A 23,361-nucleotide genomic window follows, 5' to 3' on the forward strand; every position below is an offset into this window, starting at 1 on the left:
GGCAATTGCTTGGATCCCCCCCCCACCTTTTGAAATACGCCCAAAATCTGGGCACAGAAGCGTTTTCCATGCACATTCCCAAGTGTTCGTGCCTTGCCTCTTGTCAAGCCCAGCTTCCACAAACTTGTGTTCTGCACACAAACAGATTTTCCACCTCGAAGCTGAGCTCTGTGTGTGGATATACGACAAACTCACAATTTTTTGATAGCGATCATTCATTTTTTGGTGGTTTCTTGGCTCTCCCTCCCAAATCTCCTTAGAGAGGGAATCAGTGGGTGCCCTCTGAGGGCTGGAGGCATCTTCTCTCCTCGTAGCAACGTTTGAATCCACGGTGGAACTTCCAGGGATGTTATGGCATAGACAAAACAGCATTTCTGAAACGCCTTGGGATAAATCCGTGCAGTACCAAAGCCAAAAAGCCTCGCGGGGAATACATCCAGTTTTACAGAGGGGGAAGGAGAGCCAGGGAGTTATTTAGGGCTAGGGAACGGGGCATTTTCGGGGCTATAAATGGCTTTGTGCAGTGGCAGTGGACTAGCCCAGCCTCGGGGGGTGTGTGTTGGCTTTGGCAGGCTCGGTCCTGGGCACAAACAGCTCCCCGCCCACAGCTTCAGTCGCAGCCGCTGTGTCAGACACTGCTGCGGGGCGAACCCTTGGAAAACTCCACCAGGCAGCTCCAGAGGCGCTGCCAGAATTTCCCTGGCTGGTGGAGCAGGAATGCTGCCCCTCGGGGCTCCCTTGGAGGAGCAGCTTCGATTTTGAGCAGGGATTTCCTGGGGAAGGGGATTCCCCCGCTGGCTGTCCAGCTCTGATATTGCCCCTCCTGGCCCCAGGCAGAGCCAGAAATGGGAATAACGGGAATAAAAGCGTGAAACTTTGTGTCTTTTCCCCATGAACGTGCAAAACTCAGGGTTGTGTTGTGGTGGGGCTTCTGAGCACGTGGCTGAGGCTCGATCCTCTGGTAACTCCCAAATCCTGGTGGATCAGGTGCTGCCAAACCCAAATCAGTGCTTTGATTTGTTTTTTTTTTTTGTTATTTCTTGGATCTCCTGGACTTCTACACAGTCAAGATACTGGAAGGTGCAAACCTGAAGGAAGTTTTCTGGTTCTATCTCGTCCAATGTCGTCCGTGGTGGGTTTTGTTGGGGTTTTCCCCTGGTTTGCATTGGGAGGATGGGATATTTCAGGGCTTGCAGCGTTACCCTGGGATCTCAGTTCAGTGTCCTGCCAACCATGGGCGCTGTGGGATTCTGGAAAACCCCTTTGGGATTCTGGAAAAGGGGAGAGCCTCTTTGGGTCTCGGTTTTTCACGTGAGGATGGACATGTGCCGAGGAGCGTCCGTCACCCCCTGGCTCTCGCTGGTGCCAGCTCGGGGTTTATTTGGACGTGGCTTTTTTGGAGAAGGCCACTCCAGTTCCTCTCTGAAGCCCATCTCGTCTGTGTGGGGCCAGCAGGCAGCTCTGGAGCCCGCTGGCAGCTTTGATTCTGGGTTTGCCCATGACAGCGATGAATTGCAGGCACAGCGGATGACTAAACAGCTTCGTTACCACATCGTTAATTACCTTCATCCCCGCGCTGCTCTGAGGCAGAGCACTGACCTGATGCTACCAGAGCTGTGTTGCTTGTCCTGAGCTGTCAGGGGAGAATTATGAGAGTCTCTGCAGCTGGTGAATCACTGCTCTGGTTTGGGGTGAGAGAAGTGTTGTGCAGAGGGAATTTGCCTTGCGTAACCCGCTCGGTTCGTGTCTGCAGGGAACTCTTGGAGTGACTTTTCGACGCCCTGTCCCACGGTGGGGATGGGAATGGCTGAGCTGGCTGCACCGCAGGGTGAAAATCCCCGTGGAAATGTTGTTAAAAGCTGTTATTTCCTCATTTTGCTGAATGTTGGGCTTTTCTGCGACTGCTGTCTGTAGACTTTGGGTGTGAAATGTTAATGGCAGCATCTTCTGGTTCTGTTTTGGGGGGCATTCTGAGGCACAGGGTGGTTTTCTTGGGGTTGTGCTGTGCGGGGACAGGAGTTGGACTTCGATGATCCCTTTCAGCTGCGGATATTTCACGATTCTCTGTCTTTTTTTTTTTTTTGCCGTGCAGAGCAGGAATTAATTTGAATGACAGGACATCATGTTTGGGGACAAGGATCCTTGAGGATTTCACTTGGGGTGCTGCTGTGCTCCAAATAAATGGTAATAAATTCCAGCCAGGCAGAGGAGCAGGGTGTGGGCTGGAGGGAGGGAAACACATTCCAAGTGCAGCTGGAAAAACGCTGCTCCAGGTTCCCAGCGCCTGGGTTATTCCTGGCCAGAGCTAATGATGATGTATGAGCCTTACAGAACACTCTTCATCCTGACACCTCCTCTGGAGAGGTCTGTGGCTTTATTCTCACTAGGTACAGGTGGGAAAATTATTGCATGAGGACAGAAAGTTTAGCCAGGCAGCAGAGCTGGGGAGGAAGCGTTGGTGTCCTGAAGCAGTGTCAGGCTTTGCCTCGCAGGAGCCTTTCCCAGCTCCTGGAATTTGCTGGTGCTTTGATTTCTAAATCAAGCCCTGCTGTTTTGGAAGGTCAGCAAGCTTCATACCCCTTGTTCCTGCATAATTCCTTGTCTGGGGTGCCACGAAGGGCTCTTAACCCAGCATCTGCCGTGTGCTGCCAGGGAGAAAATCAAACACGAGTTTATCATCATCATCTCCCTTCTGCCGAGCAGCTGCTGGCAGTGCCACATGCCAGTGCTTCAAGTCTCACAGATCGCTCACAGAGCTTGTTGTGGAATTTTTGAGGCCTTTTTGGGGGATGTGAAAGCTTCTGCAGCACCCTGAAAAGCCCTGGGAAAGAGCGAGGCCCGTGGCTGGTTTGGGATGTGGTCTATGGATGGGGTCACACCTGTGTGCAGGGCTGCCCAGTCCCAGGGATACTGGCACCCCTTTTCTCATCCTGGTTTTGGGATAGAATCCTCATTTTAGCGTGGACAAACTAAGTTCAGGGCTGAATGACATCAGGATGTGCTGCCTGCTCCTGAAATGCATCTGTTTCCCTTTCTCCCTCTCTGGTTCCTCTCTCAGGGTGCAGAACTCTGCATCCCTCGGTCTTGTCCCTGTTTCCTGCCCTGTGTCTCTCAACTATTAGCAGCTAAAACCTGTTCCTTGCAGTTTGTGGGGGTTTTTCCCCCCCCGTTTTTCCTTGCATGGGTCCTGCTGAGCCATTCTGCACCAGCCCAGGGATCTGCCAAGCCTGTGCCTGACTCTCGTGGTTTTGGCTCCTTTGTGTAACACTGCTGCTCCTGCCCTTGTGCCAGGGGGATGCGTTGGCCAGGAGACACCCAGCAAGGAGGAGTGGGCCAGCACCAGTGGGAGCAGGGATAAAGCCATGAAAACCCACAAAAATCCACAAAAATAGGGAAATCCTCTGTTGGACAGGAGCACGTGCCTCCCTTCCTGATCTGCTCTTTTCCTTGGCTTCTCCTCGGTGCCTCTCCAAGGTGTTGGCTCTGCTGCCTCCCTCAGCTTCTCCACCACCCTGGCAAGAGTTGGATCAGGACAGAGTGGGGGGGAAAAGGGCCCTGCGTGCCTTCCCTGCCGTCCCTGTTTGCAGCACTGCCGAGCTCCCCCTCCCGAGATGCTGCACAGATGGCCTGAACAGTCTGGGGAGCAGATTCTCTTCATTTGTGTAAAGGCAAATAGGCTTTGAAGTGCCTAAACTGCCACAGCAGGAGCGATGGGGGAAATCAGGGGGTTTGGGGGGGGATTGATGTTAGGTTTGCTCCCTTCAGCTGCAGCCAGAAGTGGTGGCACGCACAGGGGGGATTCTCTGCACGTTCCCACAGCCCTGGTGACATCCTGAGCTGCCCCCAGCTGCAGCTGTGCCCTGAGCTGTGGCATCGTGGCACAAACCTGTCCAGCATCTCCCAGCTGTCACTTGGGAGGTGATACTGGCTCTCTTTTGGGAAGCTTCTCACTCATTAAGGGGTTTATCACCTGGAGAAGTCACTGGGGTGGAAAGAGCCTTTTCTGCCCGGTGGAAAATCCCTGCCGTTTATTCTGTGAGCGAAAGGTCAGGCTGGCAATTTCCCCTATTTAGATAAAATAAGAAACCCTCCCCTCTCTGCTGCCTGGGCTTGCTGGAGCACTTTTTGTTATCCCAGCGTTCCTATGGGAGGGAGCAATGGACTGGGGAGATTCTGGAGCTGGTTCCTTGCTCACTCAGAGGCTTCACTCATGTCCCCACCCCACGCTCAGACACTCCTGCTGCCCACCAGGAGCTGATTAAATGCCACACAGGGAAGTTAAGGAGAGCTCGAGATTCCCACTGCAGCTGTGCAGGATGTGGCACAGCCCAGAATTCCAGGCAGGCTAAAATCAAATTAAAGTTTCCCAGCTTGATGTTTTAGGAGGAGGAGGAGGGAGGAAAAAAACCCCAAAGATAAAGAGATGGGATAAAAGAAAACCCCAAACAAAAAGAGCCCCCTGCAGAGTTCATCTGGTGGATGGAGTTACATTAAGTGAATGGAAATTAAAGGCTTTTCATAGAGATCTTCAGTATAATTTGATGGAAGACTTTAATTATTTCAAAGTGCCTAAGAAAAGGAGCTTGGAATGATTTCGGGAAGGGAGGGGGGAGCTCTCATAAAAATATCTCTCCTCAGCAGCGTTTTGAGCTGTTGTTGGGCTGAAAGGCTGCTGTCAGCTCCAAGAGAGGGATTTGAAAATCCTGTGCCCCCCATCCCTCCCCTGAGAGCAATTCCTGCCTGAGTGGCAGCAGCCTGGGAAGAGAGGGACAGGGAGTGAGAGGAGGAGGCTGCAGGAAGAGCAGAGAGTCCTTTATCAGCCTTCCCAAGGCACAGGGGATGGAGAGGGCTCCTGGCTGGGAATGTGAGGAGGGCGGGATGTGGGGAATTGGGATTTCTCATGGAGTTTCAGGCAGAGAGAGCATCCTCTCCCTGGCACCCTGGGGACATGGGCCATTGTGGTCGTTGTGCTGAGGCTGTCACTCATCCAGTTCTTGCTTGGACAGCTCAGGAATTAATGGGTCCTTGTCTAGTCTCCAGGTTGACATAAATCCAGGGATCTGGAGACTGTCCATTCTTTCCCTGGGACTTGGATGCTGTGCTGCTGCCTCCAGCCTGGCTCGCTTTGAGGCAGAAATGTGGTCTCTTTGGGCTCTAAATGCTCAGTGTTTCCAACTCCTCCTCTTCCTCAAACACTGGGGTTCCTGTCTCTACCTCCCTGTGCCCCTCTCTGGGATAGGGAGGGCAGCAAGCTGAAGCACTGGGGGCAGGACTGTACAGAATCAGGTTTAGAATCCAACATTTAGGTTGGAAAAGACCTCCAAGATCAAGTCCAAGCTGTCCAAACCCCACCTTGTCACCAGCCCAGAGCACTGAGTGGTTCCTTGGACACCTCCAGGAATGGGGACTCCAAACCTCCTCTTCCAACGTTTAACAGCCCCTTCCATGAAGGAATTCTTCCTGACCAGGATTCTGCCACCCACTCACGGACCTCTCTTCTCCTCTCTGAGCTTCTGCTGGGCTGAGACTGGAGCACAGTGGCCAAGGCTGGTGGAGTTGTCATCAGGGAATGGATTCGAGCTGGCCTGAGTTAAAATGCCATGGAAAACCAGCTGCTCTCACTCCTGCAGATCCAGGATCCTGCAGATGCTGTGGTGGAGGCTGGCACTGAGGAATGGCAGCGGCTCCGTGGAACCGGGAGCCTTGCCTGGCTCCCGACAGCCCAGGAGCTGTGCAGCCCTTTAAACTTCAGGGTGCTTTTCCTTGCTGTGCCTCTCCCCCTCCCTTCTGACAGTCCTGAGGTTGATTTGGGGGCTTTGTGGGGGCTCTGTGTCCCCTGTGGCACACCAGGCTGTGAGCTGGCCAACAGCACTGCGCTCCTCTGCAGGGATGCCCCGAGGACAAACCCCGCCAAGGAAGTTGAGGGCAGAGGGAAAAACACAACCAGCTTGGATAAATAGGGGAGATGGGGGGAGAGCAGTGGGATCCATTGCCAGGGAATGAGTTCCAGAGCAGGGAAAGGCAGGCACTGATGCCTCCTCCCCGAGGAGGGGTGTTTGGCAGGCAGCTGGCAGAGAGTGCTGGTAGCCATGGGGATGGGAGGGAAAAGGGGATGCAGGTGGGAGTCAGGGGAAAAAAGGACAGGCACTCATCAACCTGGCTGCAGCAGGCAGCACAGGAGGTGAGCTGCTTCCATTTTCAGTTTTCCTGCTGAGCACTGCCAGGCTCGGGGAGGCATCAAGGTGAAGCAAATCCAAGCAGGGAGCTGTTGGGGTGAACATCCACATTTTGAGGGAGATGAACTCGGTTTTAGGGGGCTCGAATGACTGCAGTCGCGCAGGGGAGAGGGAGCACGCAGTGAACTTCAGGGAGAAGCTGGATCTGAAGGGGCTTTGGGTGTTTGCAGCCCTAAGGAGCAGCTCCCTGCAAGTGCTGCTCGCAGAGGTCCTGCAGGACGGAGAGTCTGAGCCTGGTCAGGGGCCAGAGTTAATGCAGTGCCTCAGTAACAGCAGATTGTGCTCTGTTTATTGCTGAGACTGTTGTTTTCTGGGTTTTTTTTTTCCCTTGATGTGTCAAAGGCTTTCTGCACCCATCGTTCTTTGCTGCATTCCCTCGCTGAAGCTGCTGCTGGGGGAAAAGGAGTCTGTGCCGTGCCCCTGGCCAGGCTCCTGCGCGGTGTCACTGCACGAGTTCGGGCTGTGCTTGTCACCATTTTCATTTCGTGGTAGCAGTACCCAACCCCGTCCCTCCCACACCCCATCTCCTGTGCCACGGGGTGGAATTGGAGCCCTTTGTGAGCCCCCATGGGCAATGCCCAGATCAGTGGCAGAAATTCATGTGAAATAACCTTCCTGATGTGTTGTCAGCCCAGCTGCTGTGGGAGAAGAGCTGTTGGGGTGGGATGGTGGGGGCAGAGAGCATCCTGTGGGTTCGGGGCAGGGCCTGTTGCCCCACCAGGAGCCACTGAGGTGCTGGCAGCTGGTTTTGTTTTTAATTTAAGGCTCTGTTTGCACGCACCAGGCTGCCCTGACTCTGTTAATAATGGGGGGTCACCGCCTCGCTGTGCTCTCTGAGGGTTTGTTGTTGGAGCAGCAGCGTTTCTTGGGGGTGGCAGAGAGAGAATGGCCCCCTGATGTTTGTGGTTTAATTGGGGCTGAGGATGGAGGGGAGGAAAAGCTGCTCCAGCTCCAGCTGGGGGTCTGATCAAGATCCTTCCTCCACCTTCAGTGCTGTTCTCTCCCACCAGCAGTACGGAAACTACTTTTTGGGAAGGAATAATGTGGATTTTAGCATTAACAGCTTTTCTTTTTGGGGGCAGGGGGAGACTCAGAGGCTGCCAGGCTGCCATTTGACAGCAGTCAGCAGCAATCAGCTGGGCTGGTGGCTCCTGGGCAGCTGGAATAGTTTGGAAGCCTGCTGGGCTCCAGCCTGCTTCAAAATGAGCTGTGCTGAATCACAGCCACTCCAAACTCCCTCTGCTTGGAGCGGGGCTGAGGTGAAGTGAATTCCAGAGGCTGGGGGGATAAAACCCAAGTGGTTCCCGTGAGCTGGGGAGTTAAGGCAGCCTGGAGAGTTGTTCATGCCTCGTGGCTGAGCTCAGCAAGCTCTAAGTGATGATTTTCCCTACGTTTAGGACATGCACAGTGTCCTTCCCTGGTGGATTCATTGGTGCCTGATGGAAGCCGAGCTGAACACGCCGCCCTTCCCTCTGCGAGGAAATCTTTCTCTCCTCTAGCAGACTGTTATTTCATGAAGCTCAGAGAAACCAGGAGTTTTTTATGAGCCTGCATCCCCATGAAATTTGGCTGGGAGCTGGCCAGATTGACTGGGAATGGGCACAGAAATGGGTGTTGAAAGCTCAGCCGTTTAAGCCTCTTTTTCTCTGTTGTTGAGACACAACCAGAAGTGCCTGGATGAGAAAGAACAAGTCCGGGATGTCACATTCCCGAGTCCTGTTGGCCCATCTGGGCAGACAGGCTGTGAGTTTGGGCTCGGGGCTGACAGCTGCATTAGGATGTGGAGCTGGGGCTTGGATGGATTATAGGTCAAGATGCAAACATTGAAGCTGGGCTGAATCTGCTTAATGAGGACAATTTATGATAGAGCTGGAGGAGATGCGATGATGCTTTTCAGAGCGCTCAGCTTGGGCATAACTTTGCACTTCCCTCATTGAACCAGAATTGATGTCAAGCCAGTGATGAGAACAAGTGCAAAGCCAGCCCTGGGCAGGGCTGCTCCTTGCTCAGTTTGGAAATTGGACATCACTGACGAGGATGAGTGCTCTGGGAGCACTTTTGGGCACGCTGCTGAGCCAGGAGCACGGCCAGCCTGGTTACAGCAGCAAGGCAAGGTGGGCACAGAGGATTTGTTCAGGGGACAGATTTGGTTTTGATGCCGAGGCCGTGTCCTGGGCCTTCGTGGGGCTCTGTGTCACGCTTTGTTAACGGAGCCAAGTGATCTTTGCTCGCTGCACACGGAGCTCCTGGAGGAAGCCCACGACTGTGGTGTCACTCCTCATTTTGTACCACGCTGCAGACAGGAGAGAGAGTGGAGTGAAACCTCCTTAAGTGTCTGGCAGATTTATCCCGTGCTTGGCTCTTCAAATGCTGGCTCCGTCTGAATCACAGGATCGCAGAATGGTTTGGGTTGGAAGGGGCTTCAAAGCTCATCTCATTCCAAGTCCCCGCCATGGGCAGGGGCACCTTTCCCTGGACCAGGTTTCAGAATCAGTGCTGAAAATTTTTGTGGCTGTGGGGTTTTCCTCAGGGCTTTCCTTGGGGTGGTTTTCGTGGCAGTGCAAGCCCCATTAGCACTTCTGGGGATCTCTGCTCACCTTGAGTGTAGAAAAGCTGAGATCTCCTGCAGGAGTGGCTCTGCCTGGGCAAGCTCCCCTTAGCAAAACAGGAGAAACAGTGAAAAACTCAGGCAGAACCACACAGGAAGTGAGGAGCTGCCCTGGAATTGTGTCTGTGAAGTGGCCAGATTTTGGAGAAACAGAGGATAAAGGAGGCAGAGAGGAGTTTATCTTGAGGCTTATGAAACTCGAGTGGTGCTCGGTTCCACTGCGCTCCTTGCAGCACCAGGCAAGCTGCTCTGAGCCCAAACTTCCCGTTATGCAAAAGGTTCCCCAAGCCTTAAATAAACCCACGAAAGGCCATGAGACAGGCAGGGGAGCGTGGGGAGAAACTGAGAGGTGCCGGAGCCAAGGCTGTGGAGGCAAAGTCATGTCTGCGAGTGAATTCTCTGTGCTGTTGTTGTGGTGCGGGGAGGAGCGGAGCGGGTTCCTGCCAAGGATGTGTGTGTGAGGGTTTGTCTGGTCTCCTGCCCAGCAGTGTATCGACAGGCAGGAGAGGAAATTTCCTTTTGTCAGCCAACAGTGCCTCTCTCCTGTCCTTTCCCCATCCCTGCTCCAGGAGTGCTCTTCCTGCTGAGCCAGGAGGGTGAGGGCTCCTTTCCCGGGGAGTCTTTGTTGGATTAAAAGCAAATCCGACTCCCTCAGGCTCACGTCCTCACCAGGGAGGGAGGTCAGCAAATAGTATCCCCCAAAAAGCCCTGAATACTCCACTTGTCTGGCTGGTATTTCCCCTAGAGCCAGAATTCCCCTCTTTTACCTGGGATTTGGTGTGTGGTTACAACAAGCAGAGGAAAAGTGCCAGGGCTGCCCGTTCTCCTCCGTCCCTCTGGGCTTTGGGTGTTTCATCTCAGCAACACAGAAGCACTGCACCCCTAATTGGTGCTCTTTGCTGTTCATTAATCAAACCCATGCTTTTCTGGCCTGAAATCTTTTTTTTTTTTTTTTTTTTTTTTTTCTTCTTGTCACTTTTGCTACGAGCAGGATTAAAAGCTTCTCTCATGCAAAATAATGCCTTTAATTGCAGCTTCAGATCCAAGTTTGGACTTTGATTCTGCCTTCCTGTGCAAGACTATTTATTGCTGCATTATTCTTCGGCATCTGCTGGTTCCGTGCAGCTGTGCATGAGCCTCTCCCAGCTCCTGTATTTTCCTTCTATCCCATTAATTTTGCAGGTTTCCTTGCTCCCTTGCCCCCAAGCCTGTCACCCCTGAGCTTTCTCGTGCCTGTTCTCAGCTTGGCATCTGTCCTCGTTCCCACCTCCTTCCCCGTGCAAATGCTCCCTGTCATCCAAAGCACCCCCAGCGATCCTTGCTCCATTAAAACACACAAATATCCTCCTCAGCCATTCACAAATTTCCTCCTCCTATCCTCAAAATCCAGGCTTTTGGAGCTTGGATGGATCAAAATGTTCTTTGGGTGATAGATGGGAGATTAATCTATTTGTTTCACTTACAGTTTTGGCAGCAATAAAAAGGAGCGAACCCGGCTTTTTGGCCATAAACCACTTCTTGCAGGTTGATTTGGTAGAGGCTGCTTTGTTTTCCTTTCTTTTCCCTCTTGAATCTGCCAGGGACTCTAAGTTAAACAAATAGATTAATCTTCTTTCTGTAGCCCAGAGATCAGGTTGATGCATTTAAGAGCTTCTTCTCCCTCTAGACTCCTGAGATGCTCACAGATCCGATTCATATTTTAGAACTTCCTTCATGTGTAAAGAGCCTCGTTGGTAACAGCAATTCTTCACTAACAGCAAAATAGGGCTCCGTGCTCCTTGGGTTTCTTTTCTTCTGAGAGAGCTGAAAATTTTCCATCAAAGCCTTTTTTTGATAAAAGGAGGGGTTTTTGGGTTGTTTTTGTGGGGCTTTTTTTGTGGAAAAAGAGCAGCCGTTGGAGGGGTAGGGGGAACCACCTCAAACCTGAAGGTCTCCTTCAAAAGGAGAAAGTTGGTGTTTTGTGTGATGAAGGTCGGATCATTTAGAGCCAAATGGCTGAGAGCAGGTTCCCAAAAGTGTCTCCACTTAGCAAAACAAAAGCGTGGCCCAACTGGAAGAGTCGTGGCTTTTGAGGAGGGGAAAATGGGTTTGTGAGCAGCTCTGTTTGCTGTGATCAAAGGTGATGCACTGAGTGCAGGAAAGCTCAGGCGAGGGATGTTTTGAAGCAGTTCCTTCTGAATGCAGTGCTTGGCACGTTGTAAGTGCAGTCCTTGGGGTACTGAGTGGGGTTTTGATCCACTGTGTGCACTCACAGCATGGCTGTGTAAGAGACAGGCAGGAAGGTTGGAAGAATGAAAGGTTTAATGCCAGCCAGGTGCTTGGGTCTTGCACTGCCCAGGGAAAGATGTTTTGCTAAAATTGCTAAAGCTGTGGGACACCTTCCACTATCCCAGGTTACTTCAAGCCCCGTCCAACCTGGCCTTGGACGCTTCCAGGGCTGGGGCAACCCTGGAGCATCCATTTGGAACAGCCACAGTGGTTTGTTCCCTATTGGAACAAAACTCACACTCCAAAACTCAATTTTTATCCATTTCTCAGTGTGAGACCTTTGCTGTTTTAAAGCCTTTTTCCTGGTTAAGCTTTTGATGAATCCAAGGCTCTGGCTGTGCTCATTTATTCAGAGTTTCTTTGCAAGCAGACTTGTTGAGCAGCTCAGATTCTGCTCACCTCAGAGTGTCCCCAGGCCACCTCAGCTGGAGACATCAGTTTGCATTTCCCCTTCTGTAAATCCCCTCCTGCTCTGCTGTATGCCGTGCAAACTCTGCTCTGTCCCTCACCAGAGGTGCTTTAATGGAAGTGAAGGCCTGCAGAGCGGGCAGGTATCTTCTGCTGAATAAATGTGGCACAAAATATGTCAGGAGAGCCCCTTTAGGTGGGAAAATCAGCTGTACACGGAGGGGTTTGTGCCTGCCAGGGCTGGGGAAGCAAACAAAGCTTTCCTTCCTTCTTTAGAGATGATTTTTGACCTGCCCAGAATCCTCCTCCAAGGTAAACAACCCTCAGCCTTGTGTTTTGTGCTCAGAATGGTCAAGGACTGAGGTGCTGGCTGTGGGATCAGAGGAGCAGCGCTGCTGTGGCCGGCTCTGGCCCCTGTTTAATGACAGCTCGCTGTCCTTCCCAGCTGGGAGAAATCCTTCCCTTCTCCTCCCACCTGCAGCCTCCCCTCTTCCCCCAGCCTGGTGGTGATTTTACCTTTCAGACAACAGCTCCGAGCCAATTAAGAGTGTCTCACACAGTCCTCGCTGTGGGAGACCACGGTGCTTTTAACTGCTATTGTTTGTTAATAAAAATAAATCGTGGGCACCAGGGAGGAAGGGAATCCCACGTGGCCTTGGTTTTCTCTTTTCCTTGTGGTTTTTTAATCAGTGGATGGTCACAGCCAGGGAGGTTTTGACAGATGATGTGGGGAGGGATGTGCTGGGATGTTTGGTCCTGGGTGTGTCCCCATCCTCTGTGCAAGGTGCAAATCACTGCTCAGCTTCACTGTGAGGGGGCTGCGAGGCAAAACTGGAGCTGTGCTGCTGCCAGGAGCAGCAATTCCTGGCAGAGGGATGGGGCAGCTGGAGCAGCATCCTCCCTGTGGCAGCAGAGGCTGGGGCAGCTCATCCAGCGCAGCAGCGAGGCCAGGGAGGGTGGGCAGGGTTACACCAAGCAGCCCCACAACTGCAGATATGGGGCTGTTTTACTCAGATATGGGGCTGTTTTACTCAGATATGGGGCTGTTTTATTCACATATGGGGCTGTTTTACTCAAGTATTGGGCTGTTTTACTCAGATATCGGGCTGTTTTACTCAGATATCGGGCTGTTTTACTCAGATATCGGGCTGTTTTACTCAAGTATTGGGCTGTTTTACTCAAATACTGGGCTGTTTTACTCAAATACTGGGCTGTTTTATTCACATATGGGGCTGTTTTACTCAGATATCGGGCTGTTTTACTCAAATACTGGGCTGTTTTACTCAGATATCGGGCTGTTTTACTCAGATATCGGGCTGTTTTACTCAAATACTGGGCTGTTTTACTCAAGTATCGGACTGTTTTTACTCAAATACGGGGCTGTTTTACTCCCAGCGCTGTGTGCACCCATCGTGCTGTGTGTTGCTCAGCAGCCACTGGATTTTTTTTGTTGAAGGCTTTAAAGGAGGGCAGAGAAGGCACGGCAGCTGGATCTCCCAGGACTTTGCACTGCCTAAATTCCCAAGCAGAGACCCAGCTCGAACCCACTGCCAGGATCAAGCGAGCTGCCCCAGACAATGACTTCTAATGCTGCCGGGTCGATGCTGCAGTGCGACTTTGGTGAGCGTGGCTCAGGTGGGGTTTCCACACTCACCATTCCCTTCTCGGTGCCAGCAGAGCTCTCCAGAATTGACAGAGCCCGGGAGGGCCGGGGCGTCGAGTGATAAACCTGTGGAGAGGAGGAGAACTGCATAAAGATGTCCTGTGGCTGAAGCCTCCTTGTGCTCACGGCTCCGGGGTTGATAATGCTGGGGGAGGTCTCACTCTGAGATAGCCCAGCCTCTGTGAGCAGTGAGGATGGGGACACGCTGCTTTTATCTCTGAGCAGTGATGGGAAATTTGATCAGGCTTTGCTAATTCTGGGGAGGATTGAGAAGGGTGAGATGAGAGGACTCAAGGCTGGGGAGAGAGAAAGTTAAAGAAAATAATCCACAGCAACGAGAAATGTCAGGAATACGTTCATCCTTCTGCTTCACTGCCTCCAGAATTCTTTTCTCCTTGAAGTTTTCTTGCTGCTTTTTCTGGAAGTCACGAAGGGTGGAGGGGAAAAAAATGGAGAAGAGAGGGATGAAAGAACACAGCTAGGCGAATGAAAGAAAAAAAATACCCATTTTATGTATCAGCTGAGCAGGTGTTTATCACTAATATCACCTTCCCTGGGCTGGCACCTGCTCTGGGGTTACCTGGCTGACTCTCCTGGAGAGGTGTGGTGTGATGAGGAGCCCAGGGTTCCTTTTATCCCCCTGACACCTGGGGAAGGGAGGTGCCACCACAGCTCTGCCTCTCACCCTGGGTACATCCATCCCTGGCACTGGTGTGAGGACAAAGAGAGGGGAGGCTGCGAGCAAAGCAGGCTCTTTAGTGCTGATGAAATCTGAAAAACGAGACGTGGTTTTTATAGGAACATAGAAATTGCCAGACTGGAACCGAGCTCTGCTTCATGTTGTTAAGTATCCTTTTTAAGCACTGGCTGCTTCCAGAGGCTGTGTGAGGAGCCTTGCCCCGAGGGCTGATTCTTCCAGCCCTCAGAAATTGGGAATTCACCAGTTCCTTGCAGTGGGAAGGGTTTGCACCCCATCCGAATCTTAATTTGTATTTTTCCCCCCCCAAATTTACTACTGTAATTCCAGCCATTCGTTCTCTTTATAGATGTCGATCCTTCCCTCAGCCTCACGGAGGTTTTTTGACTGCGACAATACCTCGTGGTAATGATTTACCCGTGCTAATTATGCATTTTTTGCCGAGCGAAACATATTGGTGGTGGCTTTCAACGGAGTGATTTTTCAGTTTAATTGAACTTACATCTTTGTGGCCCCGGGGCAGGCTGGCAACGGAGCTCTCCCCTCCCCCTGAGACGCTCTCTGGAGCTCAGCAGCAGCCACTTGTTGAGATGTTTTTCAGGTTTTTCAAGTTCCTCCCTCCTTGCTTGTTCCATTTAAACCCGAGCCGCTCTGCAGATGAAGCTGTGCAAAAGGCAAGAGCTCTCTTTGCCTGTCGGAAGAATGAAAAAGGCCCCGTTAAGTTGTTTGTTGATATTTCCCGACAGTTTTCCCCCCAATTCCTTGCTGCTCCGCAGCTGTTAAATTTGTTGTCTCAGCTGTGAGCATCACTCCAGCTCCTCTCGAGCTGCGTTTTCTCACCGTTCATCAAGCTTCTGGTGAGGCAGGGAGAGATCCATCAACACCAAAGCCCCCTCCAAACTCCTGCTTGGGTGAAAATCTGCCTGGAGAAGGTGGAATTTGCTGCCAGGTTTTTCCAGGGTGTTTGTGGTTTCTCAGCTTGCAGGAGAAGGCGTGGAGGGGGGGCTGCAGCGTGCGGTTGCATCGGGATAAAAGCAACACATTGGGATTTTTGGGAAGCCGGGGCCTGGCACTGCTTTCCAGGGTAGCTGGAGATGCTGAGCCCTGTCTGGCTCCAGGGCTTTGTGGGGACAGATGTGGCAGGAACAGGTTCTGTAGGGTGATGGCGATTTTGGAAGTGAGAGCAGAAGACACTGGCACAGGTTGCTCAGAGAAGTTGATGCCCCATCCCTGCAAGTGTGCCAGGCCAGGCTGGACAGGGCTTGGAGCAGCCTGGGATGCTGGAAGGTGTCCCTGCCCAGGGCAGATGATCTCTGAGGTCCCTTCCAGCCCAAACCACTCCATAATTCCCCGAGATAACAGCAGATTCCTTGAGTGTCCTTGTCAGGCTGTGGAGAGGGAACAAGCAGAGAGGTGGCTGCTTTTCAGGGATCTCTTCATTATCTCCGTGGCAGCTTCAGCAGAGGGGTTTTTTTGGGGTTTTCCTTTAGAGATTTAATATTTTATTCTGCCTTTTGGCTTTTGCTCTACTGTCTAAGAATTTTTCTGCAGAAATCTCCAAATAGCAGGACGCTGTGGTGATAGCAGTGAAGAAAAGCACCAGCTCACACAGTCATTAAAAATGTATCAGCAGTTTCAGAAGCAACTTGCTCCCTCTCGGAGGCAAATCGACCATAATTCTGCTTGGTATTTAGAGACTTTTATCTCCAGAGAGAACACAAAACTCTCCAGTATAGCCCTGATTTATTTTATTCTCTTGAATTTTCAGAGCTGAAGATGGAAAAAAAAAAAGGGGGGGGGGGTGCTTAGCAGAAAAAGAATTCCACATTTGTGCTGCACACAGGGGTCAGCTCGTGATCCAGCAGCAGCTTCTCGGCAAGGCACCTCCCACCCTGAAGGACCTAGGGAACTCTTTCCCAGCCATCCCACTCTTTTTTGGGGGAGCAGATTGGGAATGCTCCACAGACAGCTGTCCATCAAGCAGGCTCTCCAAGCCTGCTGTCAGCACAGGAAAGAGGAGCCACTAAAGCAGGAGCTGTGAATGCACAGCTCCTGACGTGTTCTCAGTGGAAACTTCAGCAGAGGAAGTTGGTTTGATTTATTTTCAGCCAGCTGAGGATGAGTCTGGGATAAGTCATCTTCACAGGCACGAGAATTAGTGCAGCAAGCTGCTAAATAGCTTTGTCTCTTCAGGGTTTTCTTGGCTTCTGAGGTTTTTATATTTGTGTTGCACGAAGGAAAGTTGTCCTCCTCCCTTCTCTGGGTGGAATTTGGGGCTGCACCAGAGTGGATACCCCAGCTGTAGGCACAATCCACTGGTGCACGTGGGTGGAGCTCCTGGTTTGCAGCATCTCCTGGGGACATGCGGGGCAGGCAGATGCACCTTGCAGCTGGAAGGCAGCCTGGGGAGATGGCAAGTGCAGTGAGGGCCTTTGAACTGTGCTCACCACCCTTTAGTGCCCCAATTCAGGGAGGAGGCGGCAAGGGGGGACCGGGCAGAGCAGAGGGGTGTGAGGACTGAAACACCTCCTTGTTTGCTGGGCTAGGAGGAAAATCCTGCCTCCTTATCCGAAATCTGGAATGCCAGCCTGTGTGCAGGTGGGCTGGTGGGGAGGCATCCTTGTGCTGCAATCACCTCCAGCAGCCAGATGGGCACGGCTTGTAGGATCCTGTGTTTTCTGCTGTTTGGCAACCCCCAAGGTGCATTTCTGTTGCTGACAGCTGTTCCCTGGGCCCGTGCTCCAAAATCCAAGCCCTCCTGAGGGGTGGGAAAGGCGTGAGGTGGAGCAGCATCCCCCTGTGCTCCATGTCCTGGGTAATTACAGCCCCGCCGCTCCCGGAGCAGAGCTCAGCGGGCACCCTGGATTTATTGCTCAGCTTTGGTGAACTCCGAGCTGCTGATGCACAGGCAGCTGCTGCTTCCCTGGGAATCTCCTCAGCACCTCTCCAGCGGGCTGCAAACAGGAGGAGTGGCCTTGGGGTCTGTCCCTCAGAGCAGGGAGTCACAGGGGCCTTTCCCCTTTCCCCCAGGAGTTGTGTGCTCCTTGTGCACTTTGTCTTCGCAGAGCCTGAAGTGAGAACCGCTCCTTTTCACCTCGTGGTTCGCAGGGTCACTGAGGTTGGAAAAGCCCTCCCAGACCATCAAGTCCAAGCTCTGCCCAGTCCCCACCTTATCCCCAGCCCAGAGCACTGAGTGCCACCTCCAGGCTTTCCTTGGACACCTCCAGGGATGGGCACTCCAAACCTCCCTGGGCATCCCATTCCAATATTTAACAACCCTTTCCATGGGGAATTCCTGCTGGTGTCCACCCTGAGCCTCCCCTGGCCCAGCCTGAGGCCGTTCCCTCTCCTCCTGTCCCTGTTCCCTGGGAGCAGAGCCCGACCCCCCCGGCTGCCCCCTCCTGTCAGGGACTTGTGCAGAGCCACAAGGTCCCCCCTGAGCCTCCTTTGCTCCAGCCTGAGCCCCTTTCCAGCTCCCTCAGCCGCTCCTGGGGCTCCAGCCCCTTCCCAGCTCTGTTCCCTCCAGCCCCTCAGTTCCTTCCTTGTTGTGATTCCATAGAGTTTTGGCAGGGAATGATGGGGATGTAAACTCCAGCACCCTCCTCGAATTTCAGGCAGTCATTTCCCTCCTGTTTGGTTGGAAACTGAGGGGTTTGTTACCCACTTTTCATTTTGTTACCCAACATTTTCCCTGCCCTGGTCCTGCTCTGAGATTCCCAACCAGATGCTTCAGCTGAGCTCTGGCTGTTCATCACCAGGGACTGGCAAGGAAAGCACACTGGGGGTAGCACTGCAAGAAGTAGGACATAAAAAAGACCTAAAAAGGGAAGAAAACAGGACTGTGAGTGCTGGGGAGCAGCTTTAGGGCCAGAACTGAGCACGAGGGAGCTCTTTGGGTGGCAAACCTCAAGCTGCCCTCGCTGTCCTGCAGTCTCCATCCCTGCTTCCACAGGGAAGGGATGTGTCTGTGTGTGTTCCACGAGCTCCAGCTCCACATTCCGGGCTGTGAGCGCGTCTGACGTGATCCTGCTGTTTTGTCAATATCTTGGAAAGTTTGGAAATAACTGCTTCAAAGTGCTCAAATGATACGATGCTCCACAATCTGTCTCTGCTGCTGCCAGCGCTTCTATGTAACCAATTCCCCATGTGCTTAACCTTTTAGGGCTTCTCTTCCCCAGGAATTACTCTGGAACTCCCACTGAAAAGAGGGGGAAAAAAAAAATAAGGAGGAAATTCCTGTTTGGCCTTCACAGAGGTGGCTCACAAGTTCCAGGTGGTTTTGGGGAGTTTCTGGCTTTTAAAAATGGGTTGAGCGTGCTGAAATCAGGATGCTCTTCCCGTGTGTGACTGACAGCTGAGCATGAGATCCCTCAATTTGCTGGAATGGAGAGGGTTGGGATGCAGGAGGCAGAGCTGCTGGTGGGAGCTTCCCAAGGGAGGCGTGATCCAGGCAGGGATCGAACCCCAGCGAGTGGAGATGTCCCAGGGCTCCCTGGATTTTTCTTTCTGTGGCCCTGCCTCTGCATTTCCCCTCTGTGAAAGGGGATGGTCCCTGTGGAGAGTGCTGAGATAAGCTGGAGGAAGTCTAAATGTAATCTAAAAATAGATTAATTGGAAAATTGCAAGTAAAAGGCTGCGTCTTGCTCGGACAAAACTCCTGGTAACTTCAAAGGCAGATTAAAGACTTTGCCTGTGTCAGGACTTGGATATTTGGCCCAGGAAGGAGACAAATGGAAGAGTGTGAGGATGTTTGCCAGCAAGCTGGGGAAGGGAGAGATAAGGTAACAGATGAAACACTCAAAGTCAGCATTTAAGGACATTGCTGCCTGTGGAGATAATTTTATCAACTCCAGAGACAACCATTTTTTTTTTTTTCTTCCCTATGAAGTAAAATCTGCCCTTTATGAAGCTGTTTAAAATGGTATTTGTTACAAATTTGATTAGCTGTGCTGCAGGAGCCTGCTGTGGGACAGCCGGTGCCAATATTCGTGCTGATGATGAGTTTGTGGATTTTCCACCTCCTGTCCTTCATTTTGGTGGTGTTTTGACTTTGGAGCTTGGACCTCTGTGTGGTGGGGTGGTGAGACCTTGTGTGAGGAGAAAAAGAGATGCTTTTGGTCTTGTGCTGAATCTTCCTGTTCCCGAAAGGGAGGGAAGGAGGTGACTGGAATTGTGGCAAGGAACTGGTTTCTAGTTTGAGGCCCAAGTGACTCTCTGCCTCCTAAACCCCTCCCTCAAATCACGTTTTGCTACGAAAATGTTTGTCCCATCGTAAAATCAGAAGTCAGTATTATAGAATGAGTTGCAGGCTGCTCTGAGTGGAAAAAAAAAGGGGGGGGATTGGGTGAGAATAGAAGTCAGAGATGTGACTCAATATTGATTTCCACTTGTTTTTGTTGAAACGCTAAAAATGCCAAGATGAAATATTTGGACTTCTCCTTGTGTTTCTTTTCCTTCCTTTTTTTTTTTTTTTCCTTTGTTTTTGCTAGAATCTCTCTGCCCAGTTTGATTCCAGTCCCTGAATAATTCATAGTCTGTAAATAGCTTCCTCCTCCTCGGGTAAATGGAGCCTTTGTCCCCAGTGCTGGACGAGCTGGGAGCTGTGTGGTGCTGCTGGGGGAGAGCTGGGAGAGCAGAGGGGCTCACGGCCGTGTTTTGTGTCTCCCCGCAGAGTTATGTCATGCCCAGACCACCGCAGGGCTCCATGAGGATTTATGGAAGATGCTCCGTGTCTTGGCGCCTCTGGTGCTCCTTCTGCTGTGGCTGATGCGGATCTGGGCCAGCCCCCATTCCCTGAGGATTGGTGAGTGCACACCTCGCTCTCATCTGGGTCTGTCCAGCGCTGTTTGGCCACTCTGGAGGAATTCTTGGAGGGGGGAAATCCTCCCTGCCTGGGTGGGGTGTCCCCGTTGAGGTGGGGCTGACACCCTGAGTAAAAGGTTCTCTCCTTCCTCCTGTGCATGAAATGTGATTTATGGTGAGCTGCCACTCCTGTATTTTGGGAGAGTTCTGTCTTTAGTTTGTAAATGAAATGTGATTTATGGTGAGTTTACACACTGAGCTCCTCCCTTCATTTTGGAAAGGTTCTCTCCTTCCCCTTGTAAATGAAGGGCAGTTTATGGTGAGTTGACAGGGTTGCTGAGCTGCTCTCTGTGTTTTGGAAATGTTCTGTCTTTAGCTTGTAAATGAAAATAGTTTATGATGAGTGGACACGCTGGCTGAAGCTCCTCCCTGCATTTTGGGAGTGTTCTCTACTTCTTGTACATGAAGTGCAGTTTATGGTGAGCTGCCACACTGAGCTCCTCCTGCTGTATTTTGGGAGTGTTCTGTCTTCAGTTTGTAAATGAAATTAGTTTATGGTGAGTTGACACAGTTGTTGAAGCTCCTCTTTGCATTTTGGGAATGTTCTCTCTTTCCTCTTGTAAAGGAAATGCTGTTTATGGTGAATTGCCATGTTTGTGTTGGTTTTCATGGTGTTGGTGCTGTTCTTCCTGTGTAAATTCAAAGCCACCCCTCAAAGGGCCACTGAGGAGCCAAACTTGTCCGTGCCATGTCCTACCCCCTCTCCTAAACTCCACATAAAATGCAATATTTCTGTCACAAATACATTGATGAGCCAGGAGTGCCTGAGCCCAAACTGCCCCCAGTTCGGGGGTGCCACAAGAACTGTGATAACCCCAAAATACCCATTTGCAGGGAAGCCCCATGAACTCAGGCTCCTTTGGGCTGTGTTAAAAAGTGTTCAGGAAGAGGCACTGTCATTTTTCCTGGCTGCCTGTGCGGATTAGGGAACAGAAATGCATCCAGAAACCTCGTAATGAAACTCACCTCCCAGTATCGACACTTTGCTCTGTTGTTTAGAAAGGAAACTGCTTCCCCTGGCTGTTCCCCCTGCAGCCACCAGCTGCTTTTATTAACTATTTGTTGCAGATAAGCAGCTAATCTATTCCTGTCCCCATCTGCAACTTGCACAGGTGACACACTTGAAGTAAAATTACCTCTCCCCTCCGCTAGTGGAGCATGAAGCAGCTCAGGAAATATGGGAGGGGAGGGTGTGAGCTGGCAGGAGCTTGGGAAGGGTGGCTGGTGTTTTATATCCCTGGCATCCCTGATTCATGTGGAGCGCTCCCTGCGTGCTCCCAGCTCTGCTGCCTGCATTTCTCGTTGGTGGCCACATCCTCCGCTTGAGCCAGCAGGCAGGGATGGGGATGGAGGGTGAATCATCAGGGTGCTGAAGGTGAAAATCCTTCACTTTGCACTGTGTGTCGTCTTTTTGGGGAGCACTGTGGGGTTTTGGGAGTGTGGGAAGAAAGGGGAGCTCCCCCGAGAGCACAGAGCTGCAAACCTGGGGTCTGTTTGTTTCCCACCTCCCCAGAGTGGAAGGTGAAGATGTTTGAGACCTGGGACTGTGATTTTAAGTTTTTAAGGACTGGAAACTCAAATCTATGCTGCAGCTTCCAGGTGGGAATGGCAGCTGCCTTCCAGCTTGGCTTGGCTGGGGGGTTTGATGAGTGTTGTTTCTCCAAGCCACAGTTTCATTTTTACAGCGTCTCCAACAAAAAAGTCAATAAAAATAAAGTGCAGAATAAAAAGAGGGGAGAAAATATTACCAGCAGCCCTGAAATCATTCCCAAATGCATGCTCTTGGCAAGGCAGGGAGATATGGTATCTAGCAACATCAATCAAGGCTCTGCATGGGGAAGGAAAAAGAGACCAGCAAGAACATTTAAATATTCCAAGGAAATGGAAGCTAACCTTTAAAACAATCCTGAAAACCATCTGATAGGGGGCTGCTGGAATGCCCCGGGATGTGATCAGTAACAGGAGGTGAGCTGGGCACTGCCAGGGTGGGTTCTTCACCAGCAAAAAGAGATTATTGCCTGCAGCTCTTGGCTTCAGGCAGAAGGAACCACGGTGCTGCTGAGTCAGGGGCACTTGGCTTGTGAACCGAGCCCTGAGCTTCCCCGCTGCTGCTTTTTTGGGGTTTCGGGTGGATCTTGGCCCTGGCAGCCCTCAGTGGAGCTGAGAGGCAGCAGATTGCCTCATCTCTGAGCACACAGTGAATTTCTGCTGGCCTGGACAGGACCCACAGCGAGTGTTGCATTGCAGTGAGCTTGGGAGGCGTCATCTGTGCAAGAAATCGAGCAGAATGTGGGCTCCAGGGTGACCTTCCCCGTGCCTGTGGCTGTAGAGGAGCAGCCTGGAGCCTCCTGAACGCTCTATTTCTCTCCTTGATACACAGTGGGGGGGGGGAAACCATCAGTGCAAACCTGTTTCTTCAGCCTTAAACTGTTTGTTCCTTTCTGATCCAGCCCTGGAGAAAACCTCCTTGTCCTTGTTCTCCTGGAGGCCTTGGTGGGGAAATCCAGATCTAAAAGCTTTATCCAAAATGGTGATGTTTTAACTAAGAATGTCTTTTGTCAGTCAGTTCCCTGCTCTGTCTGGGTGAATTATTGTATCTGTGCACCTCAAAAGCTGGATCTGATCAGGGAGGGAAGGAGCAGGCAGGGCTGGGAGCGTTCTCAGCAGCTTTAAGAGCTCTGGGAGGGAAGGAATTGCCTCCAGGCAGCCTGTAGAGCTTGGAAGAACCAATGCAAAGCCTCCCAAAATATCCTGGGGTGCAGCGCTTGCCCTTGCACAGGTTGTGTTGCATCCAGCCACCCCAAAAAGCGAAAATCATCAGCTCCCTCCTGCTCTCCAGGGCGACATCTCCCCTGGCCCTGCTTTCCTGCAGCACACAGCGTGTGTGGGAGCAGTTCTGGGTTTGTTTTTCTCCTGTTCACTCATGCTCAAGGAAGTGTCAGGAAATTTGCCTGAGTTATTTGCTGGGTTATTTACTTGGGCTCGCAGAGCAGAGCGTGGGGGCCCTAAATTGGCGTTCTCTGCCTTGATTCATTGGGCGTGCTAAAAAGCTCATTTAAAATTCATACCCCGGCCAAAATTGGAGTTTAGCCACGGCGTTGCCCTCACCAGCAGCAGGACCAGGAGCCCTGACAGAGGATCTGCTGACAAGCTCCTTGCAAGGCCTCCTGTAGCCTCTCAGGTGCTCGTCTCTGATTCCCTCTGCCCGTGAAAATCCCTTCCCTGCCTCTGTCTCCCACCCCTGCAAACTTTACACAACAGCTCCAGCATTTAAGGATGTTTTTTAGGGTGGAACTTGGTGTTTTTCTACCCCATAGTCAGGGACTGTGGCATTAAGGGTGTTTTTTGAGATGAAATTTGGTGGTTTTCTGCCCCCTGCCCCACCCAGAGACTGTATCCACTTCTGGCTCAGCTGTCCTTGCTGTCCCAGCGCTTTGTGGTTTCGTCCACCAGAGAAGCAATTTGTGGTCCAAGTCCTCATGAATCCCACCCTGATGCTGGGGTATCACCAGAATTGTCTCTCTGGGGTGTCTGTCCTTGTTTCTAGGGACGATTCCAGAATTCTGGAGTGCCTGAGGGGTTGTGAATCTCCTGTGTCTGAACTATAATCATAGAATGA

At 51.7% G+C, this 23,361-nt stretch overlaps 1 protein-coding gene across 1 annotated transcript in view; it reads left to right on the plus strand.

Annotated features, from left to right (window-relative positions):
* GRIK4 (glutamate ionotropic receptor kainate type subunit 4) overlaps positions 1-23,361 on the plus strand; it is a 176,122-nt gene that overhangs the window by 41,097 nt on the left and 111,664 nt on the right. The window contains 1 exon segment of the mRNA XM_042034171.1: positions 19,552-19,683. Within this exon segment, the coding sequence (XP_041890105.1) occupies positions 19,602-19,683 (82 nt within the window). The 5' untranslated portion in view covers positions 19,552-19,601.

The sequence above is a fragment of the Corvus kubaryi genome, unplaced genomic scaffold, assembly GCF_017639235.1.
Source record: "Corvus kubaryi isolate FWS band 111438036 unplaced genomic scaffold, C.kubaryi_AGA036_p1.0 37367, whole genome shotgun sequence".
NCBI lineage: Eukaryota > Metazoa > Chordata > Aves > Passeriformes > Corvidae > Corvus > Corvus kubaryi.